Source organism: Homarus americanus, unplaced genomic scaffold (genome assembly GCF_018991925.1).
Source record: "Homarus americanus isolate GMGI-L3 unplaced genomic scaffold, GMGI_Hamer_2.0 scaffold52512, whole genome shotgun sequence".
Lineage (NCBI taxonomy): Eukaryota > Metazoa > Arthropoda > Malacostraca > Decapoda > Nephropidae > Homarus > Homarus americanus.
The window spans coordinates 14,884,712-14,907,521 of NW_024735442.1; the positions used below are offsets into that span (position 1 = coordinate 14,884,712).

General features: G+C 41.8%; 1 protein-coding gene across 3 annotated transcripts in view; it reads right to left on the reverse strand.

The window, feature by feature from the left end:
- Positions 1-22,129, reverse strand: part of LOC121871056 (adenosine deaminase-like) — a 40,389-nt gene extending 18,260 nt beyond the window's left edge. For all 3 annotated transcript variants that reach the window (XR_006089822.1, XM_042373156.1, XM_042373157.1), the window contains exons 1-5: positions 21,983-22,129; positions 7,676-7,737; positions 5,368-5,493; positions 4,817-5,007; positions 2,305-2,436 (exon numbers count right to left, since the gene is read on the reverse strand). Coding sequence is in view for 2 of the 3 variants with exons in the window: in XM_042373156.1 (XP_042229090.1) it covers positions 2,305-2,436; positions 4,817-5,007; positions 5,368-5,493; positions 7,676-7,737; positions 21,983-22,027 (556 nt within the window). In the remaining variant the exon portion in view is untranslated. The remainder of the gene's footprint in view (positions 1-2,304; positions 2,437-4,816; positions 5,008-5,367; positions 5,494-7,675; positions 7,738-21,982) is intronic.
- Between the last annotated feature and the right edge of the window lie 681 nt (positions 22,130-22,810).

The window sequence follows — 22,810 nt, forward strand, 5'->3', positions numbered from 1 at the left end:
GGAACGAAGAACACACACGAATGTCCTCATTACAAAATACATAAACAATCTCCCGTTTATTGTCACGCCAATAAAGTACATTGCATAAGCTTATTTGGTTATACACTGGACATCTGGACCGAGCGGGGAATATATACGTATCACATTTGCAGTACAGGTAGTTCTGCTATAACGCGATAATTGTGTTCTTGTAAAATATCGTGTTATAGAAAATCGCGTAATAGAAATAACAGGGCTTATGGAGAAAATAGGGTTAGGTGCAGATTACTCGAAATCGAAAAAATTTAGTAGTTAGCCTAACACAAAGGATAGCCCAGTCTAAATAAATGTTACATTCATATCTAATAATGAAATCATACAGTAAATGTAACACTTTACTTGATGGGGGAGAACGGTGATTTTGAGGTTGATAACATCGAGCTTCTCTTCAAGTGTTATATCCTTTCTTTTACGATCATCACCGGGAATTCTATCACCAGAACGCTTCTTGGAGATATTCTTCTTTACCATATTCACAGTCAATACCACAAAATTGGAGAAATAGTAAGCAAAATTCGCGTTATAGCAAACAAGCGTTCGCGTTATACAAATATCGTTCCTAATTCATAAATCGCGTTAGAGCAAATTCGCGTTATCAAAACACGCGTTATAGCAGAACTCACTGTACTTAAAGTCGTCGCTCCATATCCGACAGCAAACCACCAGGCAGGCGGACCATGATTTCGCTCGACGACGGGCACGGGCACTCCGCTGGTTTGCCCACCAATTTTGCCTGATAACGGGCATTTAGCGCGTGCCCGCTGGGCACTGCTCGATCGTGTGGACGGGCCTTTAGGGGCCTTATGGTGGAAGTGAACAAGATATTTGTATTCATCTTTCCCTTAAAAATTTTTGCAAGTTGAGTGATAGTATGAGTAAAGGCTTTGTATATGATATGGGATTTCCATACCAATATATTAGATATTTCATTACCTAGCTGTTGATCAGGGTTGTCCCAGTACCTGCTTAGTGTTACCAGTTATTGAATATATAGACATGTATAATGAGCCTTACCTTGTTACCTGCTCCACTTTTGAGAAACCTAGAAGATCCAGACATGTAACTTAAACAATTGGAGACATCGGTATAAGACCTCATCCTCTCCCAATCCCATTCCAAAAATGGTGCCAGAAGGAAATGAAAAATGTTTAAAGTAGAATCAGAAGGAGATACTAAACCACACTGGGCCAAAGTGGAGCCACTAGAATAGTGAAAGCGAGTCCCATAGGCATGACTGCCCATTAAGGGCAGTATGGATACACCACACACTATTCACAAAAGTAGATGAATACTTAGGCTTTTCATCTACAGTCCCTTGCTCTAACATGTCTATGCAGATGGTGATCAAATGTTTATGCGAATTGTTTTCCATCTTTGGAATACTGTACCAGCAGATGTTTACTCTGACACTGGAGTGGTGAAAACTTCCAACTGTTCAGTGGGAGAAGGTTCTTTCTGATACTTTTCACTCTTTAAAATCCTTATTCTATATTTCAACCAATAATTTTTCAGCACTCATTTCATTTTCAAAGTCAATCAACAAGCAGCCTCTCTATTCTCAATTGGCTGATCTCTCCAGGATAGCACTCAGCTGAGATGACACATGTGGCAGTCTAATCATGACCCTTAGGCAAAAGTATAGTTACAAGTAGATACAAATCCACAGTATACTCATGTTCACCTCCCAGATGGATGGGAAACTGTGGTATTCCCCCAAGATTCAGTTTCACATAGACTAGCTTTATTTTCTCCTAAGGGTGAGGTGAACATTAGGGCAGATGCAGTGTTACAGCAACACTCACAATACCCACGTGATAAGGTAGATTTTACACCATCCCCTGCCACAATGAAAAACCCATGTACTGTACTGAGGTTAAAACTGCATCAACCAAGGAATCTGCAAAGTTTGGTTGGTGTAAAAATTTTTTTGGGTATACAGTACCATAAAAAAATCTTACTATGGCATACTCTTAGACATTGTTCTTCAAAAAACTTAATTTCTTACATTGTGTAAACTGAATCTTGATAAATCCACTCCTCTTTAACCTTCACAATTGCTGAATCCAGTAAAAAAAAAAATCCATAATGTTATTATTTGCCACCCGTTTGTACTAAATGACACTAAACTATAAAAAATCAAAATGACGTGGCAAACAATTACAGAACAACAATGACACTGATAGACAAAGATATGGCATAAAAGAGCAAAATTCAGGTACTGTACTGTATCAGATATTAAAATTAAGCTAAATAGAAGAAACTTACCTGAAGTCCCATGTATACAGCATAGAATGACTCGAACCTTGGTGCCAAAATCTTCCTCTCCACGTGAAAACCCTTTCAGAACAGCATTTAAAATAGAATCTACAGTGACCTCACCATCTTTGACAGGACCATCTGAAATATACAAATACACAGATTATAATATGTGCAGTAATGTACTGTATTAAAGTTTTAAATGTCAGTACAGTAGTGAAAAAATAAATAAAACCAAACTTATATACAGTAGTTTCATACAATAGTGTATACCTGTACAGGTACTACTGTATTTATTACTTACCAATCTATACCCACTGTGACACAGGTTGATCAGAATTAAAAGCAACACATCCTCTCCCTACAGTTATTCTCATTGTATTTTCTTTAATAACCTGATCACATGTATTCTAACTATTTGACCCACATTCACAACACAAGACCTGATTTAGCCTAGTTTCTTTAGTAAAGCTCATCATCACAAAACAGCATCAGATCCTTGACCATAATTCCCTCAACACTATGCTTGCTGGATGTCCATCATCATCTCATACAATGCCACTTTAACCCCCTCCTTCCCTCTACTTTTAAATTTTCCTCTTTCTAATACTATCTGTTTCACCTCTTAATCATACACTCTTCATAACTAGATCCTTCCTTTATTGGAAATGCAAGAAAGGTGTACATATTGTATTAGCATTGACGCTTTCTTGTATAATAACTGCAAAGATTCAATGTCCTAAAGTGTTAAGATCATGCACCTGGGTGGTACCAACGGCAAGGAGGGGTATCATATGTCCCAACGGGATGAAGAAACTGCATTAATAGAGACTGGATGCGAAAAGGACCTGGGTGTGTATGTTGACAATGAACTGAAGTTCTCGGGCCATTGTGAGAAGAAGGTGAATCGAGCAACTAAACTAGCAGGTTTTATATGAAGGTCATTCAGATATCTAGACTGTCCGTCCCTCATAACAATCTTCAAGAGTAAGGTGCTTCTCCACCTCGAGTACTGTCACCTTGTCTGGTCCCCAAGATATGCTAGGGACTGTCACTTTATTGGAAATGTCCAATGAAGGGCCACCAGACTGGTGCCTGCACTTCGGCTATCTAGAGAGATTAGAGCGTCTGCAACTGCCTAGTTTATGCTACAGACGGGCAAGAGAGGACCTAATTGAAGTGTATAAACATCTCAGAGAGCACTACTCAAATGAGTGTCCATGCCTGGAGCTGGCACCCACCCCACAATGGGTCACAGCTCAAGGTTGAGGAAGCCATAGGTCCAGAAAACTGTGAGGGCAAACTTTTTCGGAGTAAAAATTGTGAGCTCTTGGGACAACCTGCCAGAGGGTGTTGTGATGGCACCAAGTGTGAGATCTTTCAAGACCAGACTTAACCAACACTGGAGCAGGTTCAAATATATTCAGGATCCAGTGCATGCCCAGTATCGTACTTGCCAACAGTGCATATCAGAGACGTGATCGACCGCCCAAGCGGCCAACAAACTGATCATTGGCAAAGTGGATAAAAGCAATAGCTGCCATGTACAGTATATTGTAGAGATCCTAAATGTCAGGGTAGATACTTAGTCTAGGAATAGAGTACAGGTACAGACCATCAATACCAGATCTAAAAAAAACACGAGATTCTCAAAAACTGGATATATTTATCTCAGGGTTACTAGCAGGTTCAATTTTCCACCCTGATTCATCATTCAGTTACCTTAAACCTATCAGTAGGCTATGTTAATTTTTGCTTCAGGACTTAAACTCAGTTGAACTTTTGTTTTACTTCTTATATACAAGAGCAGATCCAAGGGGTCCTGTGGGCCCGGAACCCCCCCACCTTCCACCAGAGAATTTCAATATTATTTCTTTGATGCATTGTTGTACTCAGGTATTTTTGTACGTATAGTAAAAAGTAATTACTATTGACCACAGAATATCTCCTAATATCAAGTGCACATAGTTTCAAAATGCTCGCCATGTTCCCCCACCCACAACTTCTTGGACCCCCTTTTGATATTCCTGGATCCACCCCTAATATACCAAAATAAATAAAATATCACTGCATATGTTAAATAAAAAGTACATTCAACACATTTTTGCTGCAGTTCTAATTTTAAAGGAAACTAATTATCCATTTTTCACATGAACACCTTTTTTTCTTTTCTTTTTTTACAGGGAATAGCCCACCTGGGCACAGGTCATCGACCCAGAACGGGGCCTGGGAGAGAAAAAATATGAGAGTAAAAGGAAATTAAAAATAGAAGAGAAAAGACTATACGGGTATTAATCTACACCACAAGAAGCCGGAAAACCAGCTTTTTGAAGTGAGACAGATTGTTTATAATAGGTCCCTGGAGGCACTTCTGTGAAGGCCATCCTTCTAGAGAGACCTCAAGGCATCTGAAACAAACACAAATTAAAAAGATAAAATAATTTAGTAATGCAATAAACCTTTGAAGCAACACAGTTAAATCTTTTCCATTCTCAGATCATTCCAACATAATTATAATTACCTTCAGTTGTTGTATCAGTAGTACCATTTACACGAGACTTCCCCTTCAAGCATTTTACCACACTGAATTGAGTTGTATCATTTGGGAGAAGCAAATGGGGACAAAATCGAGCCTCACAGTAGGCAACATATTCCTTAGCCTGATCTTCGACAAATTCATGAGCTATTCTTTCTATGACGGCAAGATCTCCTCTGCAGAAAAATTTTTTTTTAAATGAAACTTCTTCATGAAAATAATGTGTCATATTCAATATCAATAAAACATTTATCCTCAATCTGTTTGAAAGAATACTGTAAATTTTTAACCATATTATTGAGAAAGCAAAAAGTTACCATTGCGAGAAACAAAAATAGCTTTATTTTATTGGAATTATTGTACGGTACCTGTAGCAGTCCAAGAATTATAAATCTTTAAAAGTTATTTTCAATATTGGTCTACCAAAAAATAATATACAATTATTAACAAAACAATCATATCAATAATGATAATGGCTTAGCACATACAAGAACAGTGAAATGCTTTAAAAAATACAATAAAAGTTACCAACTTACTTAATGGCAGGCAAAAAAATTTTAAAGCCACTCAGAAAGAATAAAAGATCTTCAGGTTCCTGCACCTGCAGAGCCAACTTGAGGTCTGCAAGTGAACCACTGCCAGGGAGCTTCAGGCCCTTTCTTCTGCAAGAAAAACAGTGCAATTCAATATTTTGAATCTTATAAGAGCATTGCTCTTGCAAATCCCAGTTTATGAAAGAGTCTAGACTCGGTTACTTGTGTATAGTATACCCTGTACTGTACTGTATACTATACAGTGTAATCTTCTCAAGTCTATGGAGTGAAGCCCAATGTAATCCAAAAATCCATACTTATTACTGATGGCTTGAACTATTTTATTGATCAGTCATCCCTCCTAGTTGCAACCAGTACCTTTAAAAGAGTTATTAAAGGCAACAGTCACCTGTCAGTATGCCTGACTGTCTACTTCCCAGTCAGCATGCCTGACTGACTGTCTACTTCCCTGCCAGCATGCTTGACTGACTCACTGTCTACTTCCCTGCCAGCATGACTGACTGTGTCTATTTCCCTGCCAGTATGCCTGCCTGACTGACTGTCTACTTCCCTGTCAGCATGCCCGACTGTCTCCTTCCCTGTCAGCATGCCCGACTGTCTCCTTCCCTGTCAGCATGCCCGACTGTCTCCTTCCCTGTCAGCATGCCCGACTGTCTACTTCCCTTTGAGCATGCCCGACTGTCTACTTCCCTGTCAGCATGCCCGACAGTCTACTTCCATCAGCATGCCCGACTGTCTACTTCCCTGTCAGTATGCCCGACTGTCTACTTCCTTTGAGCATGCCGACAGTCTACTTCCATCAGCCCGACTGTCTACTTCCATCAGCATGCCCGACTGTCTACTTCCCTTTGAGCATGCCCGACTGTCTACTTGTCAGCATGCCCGACAGTCTACTTCCATCAGCATGCCCGACTGTCTACTTCCATCAGCATGCCCGACTGTCTACTTCCCTGTCAGCATGCCCGACTGTCTACTTCCCTGTCAGCATGCCCGACTGTCTACTTCCCTGTCCGACTTTCTACTAGTAGTGCTTTCATCAGCCAATCTGACTGTCTACTAGTAGTACTTTCATCAGCCAGTCTGACTGTCTACTTGCAGTACTTTCATCAGCCAGACTGTCTACTTGCAGTACTTTCATCAGCCAGACTGTCTACTTGCAGTACTTTCATCAGCCAGACTGTCTACTTGCAGTACTTTCATCAGCCAGTCTGACTGGCTGTCCCCCTCCCTGCCAGGTAACCGGATTGTTCCCCCTCCCTGTCAGTCAATCTGACTGTCCACCTCACTGTTAGCCAGGTTGACTGTCGGCCTCCCTGTTAGCCAGTCTTACTGTCCCATTCCATAAGGCAACCAGACTGCCCACCTCTCACAGTCAACCAAACTGTCCATCTCCATGTCAGCCAACTTGAGAGCCTATCTCCCTGGAAACCAGTCTGACTGCATGCCTACCTACTCGTCACTCAGTCTGACTGCACCTCCCTGTCAGCTTGTCTGACTGTCCACCTCCCTGTCAGCTAGTCTGAGTGTCCATCTCCCTGTCAGCCAGTCCGATTGTCCATTTTCCTGTCAGCCAGTCCAACTGTCCATCTCCCTGTAAGCCAGTATGATTCTACCTGCCAGCTAGCCTGACTGCTTGCCTCCGTAAGCCAGCTTGATCACTTGTATTTCTGTTAGTCTGTCTGCCTTCCTGTTAGCCCGTCTGGTTGCTTGTCTCCCTCCCTCCCTGTCTACTTGCCTCACTGTCAGCCAGTTCCTACCGCCATCAGGTGACTGCCCAGCCTGCCAGTATAGACCCATCTGTCACCGCTTCATAAGTAACAGGTCCACTTGGCAGGAGCAGGATGCTTATGTCTGCCTGGCAAGCGGGGAACCTCGCCTATTTTGGCATCATTTATCTTCAGGTACATAATGTGTTGACGTAAGTATTTTCATCCCTTGTGCGTGCAAACAATAACGTTCAATCAGTAAGTTCTCTCATGCAAGCACAGCATGCATGTGAACGAACCAATCTAAATCAAATCCCAAATGGCAACAAACAAAATCAAGTCGACACAAACACATCACAGACAGGCGCAATTCGCATACTGTAGAACTGATTGTTTCTGCTTTCCAAAACTTTTTTCTCTGATTAATAATTTCCCTTCCCTGACTAATTATCTTTCTGAAAGTAGTCTTCACTAGATATAACTCACACAAAAAATAACAATACTCTTCTGCCGCCTTTCAGCCTTGTCCTACAATTATGACCCTCAGCATTTTCCTCAGCCGCTCAGCGAGTCTTCAGCCTTACCTCATGACTTCCCAGATGGTCTCATGGCGGATACAGCCGTCCAGGTGAACATGGAGCTGCACCTGCGGAACGAAAACACATATGATAAACACAGAACGTCCTGGCAGATGCATATAGGATCGCCTCAGAGGACGTCCAGCACGATAAGAAGACAGTTTCTTGGTTATTGTGACGAAGAAAACCTGCAAACACGATCCTCTGAAAGGTATACAAAAGCATCCTAAACTGCCTTTTTCATAACACCAGCCTACACTTATCATTACATAAAATAACCAACGCGTGTGTGTGTGTTCGCGGAACACTTCAAGCCAAGACTGACACTTCAGATTTTATCATTCGAACATAAAACAATCATATAAATTAAGAAAACTACTATAGGCCTCCTATTGGCTATTGCAAGGCAGCTCCTGTTAACACCTAACCTTTATCACTCCTATACTACTGTGCTGTATCCGTACAACGTATACGTATTTAAAATTTCCCAAGTTCTAGTACTGATGGTGTTTGGTAACATGTTCCACTCATCCAAAACTATTTCCGAACCAATGTTTACCCCCTTTCCTCCATAAATCTTTATTCTTCTAATGTATAACCATTGCAACGTGTTCGTTCCTGATTTGATAGTTTTAAGTAAGATACAGTCTCGCCCAAAAGTTCGCTAACTCTCCCAGCCAGCTATTGCTGCACTGCCCACTTCAGATGTATGAACTTGAGTCTGTTACTTCGAACCTTTAGATTCATTAGTATCGGTTTCATGTTCTGGTTGGTACTGAGACAGTTTCAAACATCTGAAGCAGGCAGTGCAGCAATAGCTGGCTGGGAGAGTTAACGAACTTTTGGGTGAGACTGTACCTTATCACGTCACCTATATTTAGCCCTATCTTCCACATGTATAGTACACTACAATCATATCGCCCCTCACTCTACATCTCAAAAAGATTATAATACGGTTTCTCAATCTGCCTCAATACGGAAAGTTATTAATGCCGGGGATTACTGTAATTTTGTCATACAACTCTGAATGCTATACGAAGAACCAAAAATTATTCGTATAATGCAAATGTGCTACTAACACCATCAAACGACGTAGATATGAACCATAATACTACTTGGTCTTGTCACGTACAGTACACAAAACACATTGCTCGAAGTTTCAGGTCCTTACTTATCATCACCACATAAATCTTTCTCAATCGGATTTTTCTATCTCTACGTTATTCAGCTTATAGTTGGCTCTTTTGTTTCCAATTCAGAACTTTATTTTTCTCTGCATTCTATGCATAGTAATAAGCAATTTAGATCCTCCCTGTGGTAAGGGTGAGGGAAATATAACGCCAAGGTAGGGCGTAGACAAATAACGGCGAAAGGATCAACTTAGTGGCTCTCACTGAGGGAGGGGGGGCTACTGCACACCGGAAAAGTTCAAGGGGACATACTGTACTTGTGGATGAATAGTACCAACAGAAAATCCTAGTGATCAAACTCCTCTGAGTCTCATGCGAGCTCTTACGCACACATTCTTGTCGTTGTCTTGATGTTTGTCTCGTCTCCTCGCCCTCTAGTAAACCCGTCCTGTAGTGAGACGGTGCCAAGTTATACACGAGTTTACTGACGTGTCTCATTGTTGTCTTCACCACCATTATTATTAACAACATTACTCGTCTTGTAGTAGTGTAGTGTGACGGTACCAAGTTATACACGACTTTTACTGGAGTGTCTCATTGGTGTTTTCACTATTATCACCACACACACACAGGCGCCCCAGGTGGTCTCGGCCAAGGTGGTAGTGACAGATAAAATAGAGGCAGAGCCACTGACTGAACATAATTATAACATATGGTGTTTAGACGTGAAGGCAATGGAGAGATTGTGTGAACGCCAACAAAATGTGTGTGAACAAGAGAAAGTGTACAGCAGATTATGAGAACCACAGAGGGTGAGTGTGGTTTATGTCACAGATTTTTGGGAACCAGAAATTATGGGCACACAAGGATTTTTATTTTCCAAACTAGAGATGTGACGAAGGTGAGCTCCAACACTACCATAGAATTTCAACGAGACTCCTATCCTCAAAGGAGAAAATATTCGAGTATCAATCTTTGAAACCTGCGAACAACAGTCTGTAAGCTAAGAGAAAAAGTCCCAAGTAGAGTTCAATATAGAAAGCTCACACACACGTAGACACACTCATACACACGTGTTCCACCTACCAGCTTTCACCACCACCGTCATTAAGCAAAAGCAAGAAATGTCATTACGACAAATGCACGTATAGAGACAGACATATGAGGCTAAGAGAGAAGCCGCACTAACCGAACACTTCAAAGTCCATTGTCAAACACTTACAAAAATTACACAACCAGACAGGAAATCACATCACATCACATCACATCACAACAAAACCTTACCTGGGTGATTCTCAAGTTCAAATATACCGTGAGAAAGTATTTATTATATATTTATTTAACCTTGACAATTAATGCAAATCTTCAAAGTATAAAAAAGTGTCGGGTTATTCGAGAAGTATGGTACTTGTATAACACCCAGGGGATGGGATTCAATTCTTCATTAGCTCCAGCACAACACATGGAAAAAACCGCCTCGAGAATAATAGAATGATTATCACGTGACGCAGACATTCACACCCAAACACCATAAACATATGATGTCATACAATGCGTGTACTTTCACCAGCACCAGCTTTCATCCTGGGGAAAGTTGCATTCGCATTTTTTGGAGAGCATAATGATACACACACCTGAGGCTTGTGTATTAGGGAAACGTGACGTGAAGGAAACCAGACATTTTACTTACATGTATCATAACGTTCATACACAAATTGATGGATCTCGGTTGTATGTCTCAGGGGGTGTGAAGTCTACGCATGATGAGACGAATGAGACATACGAAGACATAAATTGGTATAAAAATATAAACATACAGAACCATGACTACACACTCGAGGCAGAGAAATCTAAAAAAATAATTAATTGAAGGTTACCGCCACACGGAGACAAGGATAAAAAGAATAGTGATAAGTGAGATAGACTAAAATGGAGAGAGAAAATGGGGTATGCCGATAGAGAAATAAATAAATAAGAGGAGAATGAATGAGATGATGATAAGCAAGATTTAGATGAATACTGACGGAAAAAATGAAAGGGAGATAATTATGATAAACAGAAAAAGAAAATGAGACATACTTTGATAGATCGACAGGGAAGCAGAATAGGACTGAGTAACGGAAATTGAGACAGACAAAATGAGAGAGTGAGAGAGCGCACGGCCTTTAGTTCATGAACCTCACCCACAAGATTGAACCCAAATTTAGCCTAAATGACAATAGTTGTTTAAGTAAGGTCTTACAACACTGAGGGCGAATGTCACCAACTCGGCAACACAATCACCCTGACTAAAGAATGTTGCATCTAAATCATCAGGAAATACCACCGTTTAACTCACCACCTACTCCTCCTCCGGAAAGAGAAAGAGAGAGAAAGAGAGAGAGAGAAAGAGAGACGCTCAAACAACTTCTTCCCGACAACCGTGCAAAGTTTTGGCTCATGGTGTGTAAGGCCCACAAACATAGAACACCTCCAGCCTTTAATTAAGCAAGAACAACACATCCAACTCAGTGACTTTCGTCTCTCACACCGCCCACACAATAAGTATCACAGACGTTTATAACTTTACAGTAAAGGATCAAGGAAAAATCGCCCCCTCAGTTGACAACGTAATGTAACCTAACCTAGCTTAACCTAACCTAACAATCTTGCACTAACCTACAATAACCTAATAGTATCTAGACTAAACTTACCAAGTCTTACCTAACCTAACCGAGTCTTGCCTAACCTAACCGAGTCTTTCCTAACCTAACCGAGTCTTACCTAACCTAATGTACCCTTCCTAAGCACCCTCCCCCCTCCCAAGTCAGGCGAACCACTGTAATCTACAAAAATTTTACCTACACTGTACTTTACTTTTATAATTTTCATCGCTTGGGCGATCAGTCCCGTCTCGTTACGCACTGTTGGCGAGTACTGGGCAGTAAGATAAGGAGATTAACCCACTTTACGTTTTTTTATTTATTTTTGTATCTGTTGGTGATTTTTAGTTTAACAAATTTATTGGCAGAGCTTGTAGTACAGTTTGCCTATTCTGAGTAATTCAGTCAGGTCTTGACACTGAGGGTGGTATCACTTCTCACTGCCACGCAGGACAGAGATGTGATTACTGGATGTGTCATGGTGGGTAGCGTGATAATGGTGGTGACTGATTATTTATGTGGTGTAGGTGGTGGTGGGTAGCGTCATAAGGGTGGTGACAGTGATTGTTAATGTGGTGTAGGTGGTGGTGGGTAGCGTCATAAGGGTGGTGATAGTGATTGTTTATGTGGTACAGGTGGTGGTGGGTAGCGTGATAATGGTGGTGATAAGTGATTGTTTATGTGGTACAGGTAGTGGTGGTGGTGGGTAGCGTGATAATGGTGGTGATAAGTGATTGTTTATGTGGTACAGGTAGTGGTGGTGGTGGGTAGCGTGATAATGGTGGTGATAAGTGATTGTTTATGTGGTACAGGTGGTGGTGGTGGTTAGCGTGATAATGGTGGTGATAAGTGATTGTTTATGTGGTACAGGTGGTGGTGGTGGTGGTGGGTAGCGTGATAATGGTGGTGATAAGTGATTGTTTAAGGTGGTGGTGGTGGGTAGCGTGATAATGGTGGTGATAAGTGATTGTTTATGTGGTACAGGTGGTGGTGGTGGTTAGCGTGATAATGGTGGTGATAAGTGATTGTTTATGTGGTACAGGTGGTGGTGGTGGGTAGCGTGATAATGGTGGTGATAGGTGATTGTTTATGTGGTACAGGTGGTGGTGGGTAGCGTGATAATGGTGGTGATAGTGATTGTTTATGTGGTGTAGGTGGTGGTGGGTAGCGTCATAAGGGTGGTGATAGTGGTTTGTTTCATATGTGGTGGTGGGAAGTTTATAATAGTGGTGGTGGTGTGTAGCGTGATAATGGAGGTGACAGTTGTTCTTTATGTGGGGTAGTGGACGAGGGAACCAGATATTGCGTGTATCAGATGGTTTTGAAAGATATAGATGCCAACTAACTAAAAATCATGGCAGCAGTTAAATAGACGGGGGCTTTTCGGTATCTGGCAACCTGTCTATAACGAGAAAAAGACCAAGCGGGGGAAGCGAGTCAAGGAAGTAGGATGGGTTTTTTTACATTACATGTTCTTAAATTTAAACGCACCAAGTCCATAAGCTCTGAGATGATTCGTTTCCTGTGTGTGTGTGTGTTTGTTGATGAGACAGACTCAACATAACTTGTACCAAACATTAACAGTTGGTAGTAGAGAAAGGAATACACGTGTGTAGTGGTGTTAGAGCGTGTGACGTGGAGGCAGGTAATAGTGTTAGTGGTGTGGAGGTGGTGTTAATAGTATGGTGCTGGTGGTGGTAATAGTTTTAGCGGTGTAATAGTGGTGGTGGTGGTAGAGAGGGTGGTAATGGTGGAAGTGGTGGATAAAGTAGTGGGGTTAAGGTGCTAGGGGCGAGGCGGCCCCCGACGCCCACGATAGTACAAATGCCATTACCCTTGACTCATCTCTACGATGGTCAGACCCCGCCCCCGGCTGTGTGTGAGTGGGTGGGAAGGTGAGGTGACGGGGTGGTGGTGGTCATGTTTCTTGGTGGTTGTAGGGTAAGGGAGTGCAAGTGATGGGGGATAAAAGTTAGTGAGCGCTGTAGAGGGTTTACATTGTGTTACTAGAGTAGAGTAGTGTTGGTGGTGGGGTGGATGTCCATGGAAGAGCCAATGGTAACGGGGGTGTTAATGTGCAAGTGTTTTGTGTGAGGGTAGGAGGGAGGGAAGAGGCGTGTGGTATACTTGATCATGATGACGGGGCCGTTTATGTCACCTGCACAACACTATACTGTCCACCTACGAGACGACATGATGACGGGGCCGTTTATGTCACCTGCACAACACTATACTGTCCACCTACGAGACGACATGATGAAGCAGCCCGTTGGTGTTATATTCGTGGGGCTTCAGTTACCAACGTCTACGACATGTATAGTTTGGATGCGTGAATAACTTAACGAAGATCGACGTTGAATACGACAGGGGATGGTTAAAGATTAATTTTATACTTGCTGTCATTATGTCTGCAAAAGACTACGAAACTGGTCTTGAAATTGTTGCTTTACAGTGTCCATAGTCTACATGAAGAAACATAAACTGCATATATCAACTAAACTAGCGAAATCTAAACAGCTCGAAATTATGACACTGGTTCATTGGTAAGCGTCGAGATTAGTGACAGAAGAGGGAGTCGAATACGAGGAAGTTGAGCAGTTCAGTCAAGCAGCTCGAATGACCAGCCTGCAAGGTTTGTATTCGTTTGCTCTTCCGTTCGCAAGCGTAAGCAGAAAAGAGCTGGACCCAAGCCTAGAGGAGTCTGACTAAGAGGTTCTGTTGTCTCAGAGCACTGAAAGCTGAAGGGCCTGAGAAACTAAGTTTACCATACTGTAGTTGACTTTATTGTCGATATAAAGTTAGGGAAGAGTGGGGCAGTTGTTTGATGGGTGCCGGGGGCTGAAGTACAGTAGTTATGCTTGAGCTTAGTACAACTGTCCCACTGTGAAGTAACCGCTTAACACAGTATTGTGGTTTTACCAAGTGTGAACCGTAAACTATCGTTTGCTTCACATATCAATATTGAAACGGTTTGCTCATCCAGAAAAATCCAACTGCAAAGTGAGCAACAGCAATATTGACAAGCCTGAGCCAAGTGGGAGCGGAGGCACTCATAGTGGCCACCTGAATACTACTGTACATTGGCGGTAGTCATTTCTATCCACGTTATGTTATAATAGTTTTTATTGACAGTAAAAAAGCAGAAAATTAATTGTTACAAACGTTTTAATACTTAGACAATAGATGTATTTTAGGAGATGATTTAAAGGAAGGGAGGGATGTGTGGGGGTATGTTGTTCCACACATTCACACCATGATATCTTATGGAGGTCTAGGAATGGGAGGAGCGTATAACGGGAGGTATTTAAGTAGGTCTGGGTGCTTTGAGTCGTATCTCTGGTTTGTCCGAAACTGGAAATGGTTATTCTCAGCCAAGAGACTTAACTGATTTATAAACAAACAGCGATTTCCTGGGCTTTACAAGGGGGAGGAAGTGTTATAGTGGAGGGCAAAAACTGTGTTGTGGCGGCGGCATCATTAGGACTCGAGTATCCAAGGTCAACACGGCCTTCCTCCACCATCGCCTCAAGTGACATCTTGATGGTTGTGCCGGGTCGTTTTGTCATCTTCTCTTCCCCTTCAAGTACTTCATCCCTTCTAATAATATTCGCCATCCTCGCCTCTGTAGTGATGGGTTGTCAGACCACAGCTTACATCTCAGAAACAGTCCAGACCTGACCCGACATTAGGAGGGTCAAATGTAAGGGTAACCCTCGCAGCCGCTCAAGGACCCACAAATCAACCAGCATCCCTTCCATGTCACACGGCCCCAACAAATATGCAAGAGACACACAGTCAGAAGGAGCCACCTGCCGACCCTTCCCCAATTTACATAATAACCTACAGTACATCTCAGACAAGGTCCAGACCTGACCTCACATTAGCCAGGTCTAATGTAAAGGGACCCCTCGCAGCCCAAGTCAAGGGGCCACAAATCAACCAGAGCCTCTCATGTCACACGGCCCCACCAACGATGTTAAAAGGCAAGCAATCATCAGAAGATTCCTCCAATATATACAACAACTTTAGTCTCAGAAAAAGTCCAGACCTGACCCTACATTAGCGAGGTCATATGTAAGGAGACACTTCGTCGCCGACCCCCCCCCCCGATCAGCTCAACCTGCCGGCTCGTCTCCCAATATAAATGACGTCGTACCCCTCCCTCACGAGAGTGTCTTGTAACCAAGAAGGGCCAGCAACAACGTCCCCAGTCCCACTCGTAGCCCTCTCTCAGGGAGTCAGAGACAGAGTCGGGGAGAGACAGACACACAGAGGGATCACAGGAGGAGGTCCACCACAGCCCAGTCCCACTCACAGGAGGAGAGTCACACAAGACTGCCTTCCCCGACTTCCCTCCCGGTGCCCAGCTAAGCAGTCTCCCATAGAGACAACCCAGGACCACCTGCTAGGCCTCCCCCAGGTCACGTGAGTTTTTGTCAGTTTTCCATGGGATGAGTTACTTACGTGAGAAGTGTATTCATTTCATGTTCGTGTCCGAGAATCAGTGTCTAGTAACGTAATATGATGTCCTAGTAACGTAAATATAATGTCCTAGTTACTTCGATAGAAGGTGTTATCAATGTGTCATGTCATTGTCGTAATTAATAAACAGTTGTAACGAAGCGGTGTTTGAGAAGTCGTCCTTAAGAACGTAATAGCTGTGTGAAGACGTATAAGATAAGATAAGTGTATTGACAGTAAATAACTAACACGGCCATGCTACCAGATTCTTTCTCTCTTTTACTCTCTTGTATTAATAAAACGTCTCATTACACCTCCCTTGTTACCGCAAGCGGTACATAATTATGATGACATATAAACAAATGTTATGTTAGGCTGTAACTCACGTCATGTTTATTGGGTGTGCCTGCCCGTATACAGTGTGTAGAGTGTTGAGATGGTTGAGATGAGAGACCTAGAGGAGGTGAGGTGTTGGGTGGTAGTAAGGGAGCTTGTTTGTGTATAATCGCCTGACTCAGGAGCCCTCACCCATCGAGAGAGGGTTGGTGAGGAGGCAGTGTGTATCACTGTAGCTATTCAGACCACAGAGGCAACACCTAACATGGTTTCTCTTGAGACTTTCAACACATAAGTTTAACTGGTACTTATTGTGTACACAGGTAGACTGTGTCCTTTGCTTCGTTTATCATTGTGACGACATAATAATATGGAAACTTAAGTACTCATTATAAGTGTTAAGATTAGACTGATTACAGAGCTATGATTGTTATGTAAATATATATTGGATTAGACATTTATGTGATTGCCTATGTATGTTTTATGTGAAATACTAAAAGGAATTGTATCCAACAGGTTTGACCAAATTATAATGTTTGAGTCCAACGTTACAAGTTTCAATAAATCCTCTAATCGTCTGATTGGCGGTTACACCCCTTACAATAATATTAGCCATCCTCGCCTCCCTCATAATATTCGCCATCCTCGCCTCCCTTACAATATTCGCCATCCTCGCCTCCCTCACAATAATATTCGCCATCCTCGCCTCCCTCACAATAATATTCAGCTTATGCTTTGCTCTACCTGAGATTTCTAAAAGGTTATTATTATTCAACTGGACTTTAATTTTGTTTTCACCTATTAGGTACAGGCCGGTGCCTCCCCCTCCTCCGCCTGCCTCTTGGGTGCATCCCTGTTATTATAATCACCCATGTGCAATAAGTACACAAGAGACAGTAAGTAGGTAAGTACGCACGAAGCAGTAGGTGGGTAAGTACACAGGAGACAGTATGTAGGATAACACTGGCGGGTCTTAATTAAGTACAATAATCCTGCGAAAATTCGATTTATCATACCGGTTATGTTGCTATCGAGGAAGGTCTGTAACTAACAGGTGGTCAGACGAATCCAGGAAAAAAAGGTCAGATAAAAAGGCAAGGAAAAACCGAAGCTAAACTAAGCTAACCTACATGCAATGTCATATATATATATATATATATATATATATATATATATAGTGTTGTCAATGTGTACAAGTCATGTGACTTTTTTCCGTCCACCGGTCAGACATGGGAGGTGTGGCCAGTGTGGAGCGTTACGGAAATACGTTTCATATCCCGGGGGTGTATTCCTGACACACATACGGTACTGGTAAATGACTCCATGACCAAAGTGTTAATACTCCATAGTTTAGGAGTTAGACATGACAGTTGGTGTTGGTATGTTTAGTAGGAGTCATCTTTGGGGTTCAAGGTCAGCAGTACTAGTTTTAAGGCTCAAATATACATTACAAAAGCTCCAAATATAGTATCATGCCAACTCAAAAACCAGTCAAAGTGAAAAGCGGAAACGTAATAACAATCGGGTCGGCAGACAGCCTTCTCCTGTGTAATCGTCGCTATTGTGGTGGTGTGAGTGTGTGTGTGTCTGTGGTGGTGTGAGTGTGTGCGTGTCTGTGGTGGTGTGAGTGTGTGTGTGTCTGTGCTGGGCTGTATCTAGGCAAGGAAGGAACGAGTTATCTCCTGGCTATCATTACTTTGGTGAGTGTGTGTCTGTGCTCGGCTGTATCTAGACAAGGAAGGAACGAGTTATCTCCTGGCTATCATTACTTTGGTGTGTGTGTCTGTGCTCGGCTGTATCTAGACAAGGAAGGAACGAGTTATCTCCTGGCTATCATTATCTGTATCTACTCTCCTGGTGGTGTGTGTCTGTGCTCGGCTGTATCTAGACAAGGAAGGAACAGTTATCTCCTGGCTATCATTAAGCTGAGACGAGTTATCTCCTGGCTATCATTACTTTGGTGTGTGTGTCTGTGCTCGGCTGTATCTAGACAAGGAAGGAACGAGTTATCTCCTGGCTATCATTACTTTGGTGTGTGTGTCTGTGCTCGGCTGTATCTAGACAAGGAAGGAACGAGTTATCTCCTGGCTATCATTACTTTGGTGTGTCTGTCTGTGCTCGGCTGTATCTAGGCAAGGAAGGAACGAGTTATGTCCTGGCTATCATTACTTCATCAAAAATACAAATAGAAATAAACATTGAATCCAGTACATAAACTTTCAATACTAGTTTGTTATGGTTTACGTCAGTTATCAATATTACTGTATTAAGTAATTATATTATTGTAGTAATTATATATTGGCCAGCACTGCGGTTCTTATCTCGGAGAATTATCAGATATTCAAAATGCAATATTTCCTGTGCTAACGTACAGGAAAACTCAAGTCCGTAACAAAACAAATATAATTTTTGAACGACCTCAATATAGAGCTGCAACTAAACCATAAAGTCTTTATCATCTGCTGTCTGACAGGAGGCAGACGAACTGGGCATAACTGCTCCACCGTGGTTGGTTCTCTCACCCAGTCAGAATTAGTATTCATAGGGATGAATATGCAGCTAAAATAAAGTATGTTGCCATTTCAGTCTCCAATTTGGGTCTGGACTCACTAATATCCATACGATGAATATTGCACAAAAGCAATATCTAGAAATATTATCAACATTGCAGTGAGAATATAACTAGATACCTTAACTTAGTCCCAGTGTGACTACCTTACTTACCACCAGTCAGGGGATAAAATTAAGGCAGCTCCGATATTTTTATTTATTTAATTATTTATTTATTTTTTTTTTTTTTGAGGGGGGGTGGAGATTCTGTTGAGTGACAATTACTCGTCTCTATAATGTTGCGCCCCATTTTACTATATTTTTTTCTGGTGTAAGTTAAAGATCAACTTCAGTCTTGATGTCTAAGTCTTATTATTGTCACTTTACTAAAACTGATAAGGTCTTTAAATAAATTAGAAATATAAAACACACCAAAAAGCAACCTTAATGGAACACCCTTAACTTCTAGAGCAGTGGTTCTTAGCCTTTTTTTCGGTTCGCGCCCCCTATAGCAGTTGGTCCTCATCTCCACGCTCCCCTCCTTCCTTCAGATAAAATTATAAATCTAAAAATTCTAAAACAATTTCCTCTTGAATTAAATAGGAAAATTGAGAAACTAGTTTTTCATTCGCTACTGTATTAACTTTAATTATTCAAAAGTTTGTATAAGCAACTCGTTAATACGCAACACATTTAGTGAGATTTTTGACACTGCTTCTGAGCTTCCAGATACTGAATACGTGCCGCGTGCAAGAGAGATCACAGCACAAGTCCCCTTCAACGTTCAGCTTGTTTCTGTATTTGGTCTTGACAGCAAACCAGTGCAGAAAATGCGGCCTCACAAAGTTACGTAGATTCAAACATCGTCGGAATCCGAACAACTTGACGTCCAGTCCCCTACATTATTACTACCTTAATTCAGTCACTTTTAGTGGAATTTTACATTTTGATTGACGTAATTACCATTTGCGACTTTTTGAAGTATCTGTGGGGAGCGAAAATCCAAAACGACATACACACACCAGTTAAAGCTATTCCTTATTTTTGTTCTGGGTTCCCCCCCCCCCGGTTAAGAACCGCTGTTCTAGAGCATGACGTCACCAGAAGATACGTTACTCGTCAATCATTGACTTAAACAACAAGTTATTTATATAGCACCACATCGTGACTTTATTTTAACAGTTTTATACGACACAAATTTATACGAGAATTAAATATTATGATACAACTTGACAACATTAAAAGAACTAATATGGTCTTAACCCAAACCTAACATCCATGCCGACAGCTGAAGAATGACTAAGCAGCAAATTTGAGGCCATAAAGTATTTCAACGTGTATGTGTTTAAATATATAGTGAGAGTTAGTTGATACACTAGACGTCAACCACTGAACATTGACAGAAAAATTATTAATTTGTTCTTTTTATCCATAAATTTTTTTTAAGTAGTCATTTTTGGAGGTCAGTAAAAATACGTAATTAATATATAGAATAACTTTAAAATGTCGTTTTTCTCTAGAGTTGTCGTGTAAGTTGAACCCTTTAGATACGTTTTGACATTTGAGGTTTTGAGCACAATTCCACGGAGGAACCTAATAATCTGCACCCGAGATAAAACACTGGTGTAATGTAATGAACCCCACAAGACCACTACAAGAAAAAATATGAGAACCAAAGTAAGGGATGAACTATGAAACATCCCGGGAGGCCCGCCGCCACCACAGCTGCCCACCTGTAGGGAAAAACCCAAGAAATGCTTTCCTGGAATCACTACCAGACAGGTTATAGAGCTCGGAGGGCGCGTCTTATTAAGTAGGAGAAAATTACAATTAAATATTGACTGTGAGTGTGTTTCATAGCAACATCCCTATAAAGCTGCAAAATGCAGTATATATCACATTTCCAGTCAATTTTCTTCACCAAGATCAATAGTATAATTCAGTAAGCTAGTGCTATTGTATGACTGTCTTAATAACCTCCACACACGTCACCTAACCTTTATGCTCAAGACCTTGTGATCTATAGGGGACAGTCAGTGCCCAAGTTAGTTATCCGGTACCGTAATTATAACATTCAGACGACGTTTGGTCTCCATTTAGGCATTTTTTGGGGTGGACTGTATATTGAATTTATAATTGTGGTTATTTAATAAGTGTTGAACTGCCTTTAATTTGACTACCAGTATAATAATTATATACTGTATTTTGTGTTCCCGTTAGTGAGAACACATTTCACCTCGCATTTTCAGGCACTTACAATGTTGTATTAAAAGGTTTTAATTCTCAAAACATCGGAAAACACACACACACACCCACCCTGCCATTCTCCACTCCCTGGCCACACACACACAAACACTGCCATTCTCCACTCCCTAACCAACCAACCACACGAACACACCCTAACATTCTCCACTCCCTAACCAACCAACCAACCACACGCGCACACACCCTAACATTCTCCACTACCACACACACCCTAACATTCTCCACTCCCTGACCAACCACACACACACACCCTAACATTCTCCACTCCCTAACCAACCAACCAACCAACCACACGCGCACACACCCTAACATTCTCCACTACCACACACACACCCTAACATTCTCCACTCCCTGACCAACCACACACACACACACTAACATTCCCATCTTCCCCAGTCACAAACCTCCCTCACTGAATTCCTCTACAATCGGAACTTCCACAACCTACCCTTCTACTTTCCTCTTCTAACAGTACTCCCACAACTACCTCACCTGGGTCCTCCGCTCACAGGACTTCCCCGGATGGCCTGGGTGGGAAAGGTCTCCTGTGTGTGGTACCCAGGCCGCGCCCCTCCTGCTGGATTTTCCACTCCACACGCTCGACAATCTTGCCTGGCCTGCCTGCCCGCATCCTACCACACAACCATTCTCACAACCACTACCACACTCCACTGTATAAGCTATTACATTGGATGTTTTATGTCATTTGTTAAATGCTGATATACCTGCTCGTGCCAAGGTTAGTTTATCTGACAATCACGTGTAATTTTTTTTTTTAGTAAAATATCCCACAAGAGCTGTAATATTTCTGACTGCCCGCGCACTTATCCTCATACTCACTGTGGACAATATTCACCGTTTTCACCACAAAAATAATCAAAGTAATTTAACACAGCTGTAACAGTATTACAGAGGATCTTTCAACTTACCCGGCATTTAGGTCCGTGTTTGAGGGGTTCGTGGATGACACGCATGTTTACAGCACCAGTGTTTGTCTTAAACTGGCTGTAGTGTTGCTGTTGCTGCCTGTGACTCGAGTCCAATGAAACCGCCTCGCAGTACGCTCAGTCAGGGGTCCAGTATGCTCGGTGAGGGGCAGACTCTACACCAACCTTGAGATGGGAGACATCTTCCCATCTTTGGCACTTGTGTTACACCAATACAACTTGAATTATTTTCACATCCTTATAATATTGTATTTACTTCCCCATATGGAATTCGGGGTGTTGAAATCAGATAATTTACAACAAATAAACTGAATAATAAATACTGGCACAAGCTTGATAGCCGGCAACCTTCCTCATGAGTCATGACCACTAACAGTAACCGAGTTATATAAAAAAATTTCAATTTCATTATATGTATATCATATAATAAAAATTGGAAATCATCTACAATGGCTTAGTTCCCTTTTCGGTTGTCTTCTGTATTTGCGATTATGGTTTCTTGATCAACTTTACAAGGTTTGGAGTAAATTTCTCCTCATACACTATTAGGAGACCTCAACACCTAATAACCATAGAAAAGGTGCAACACAGCGACTAAGATTATTCCTGAACTACATCGCCTTGATTATCCAAGTACAGTGAGTTAGGACTGACGACTATTTCAGACAAGACACGATAGATCGGATCTCATCAAAGTACCGTTGTCATACTTGAGGGTTCGCGACCACAGGCATCCACTCCACTCTAAACGTTCTCGGGCTGTTTTTACCAATCCTCTGAGGTTTTGTATCTCTTTGGGGACCCAGTTTT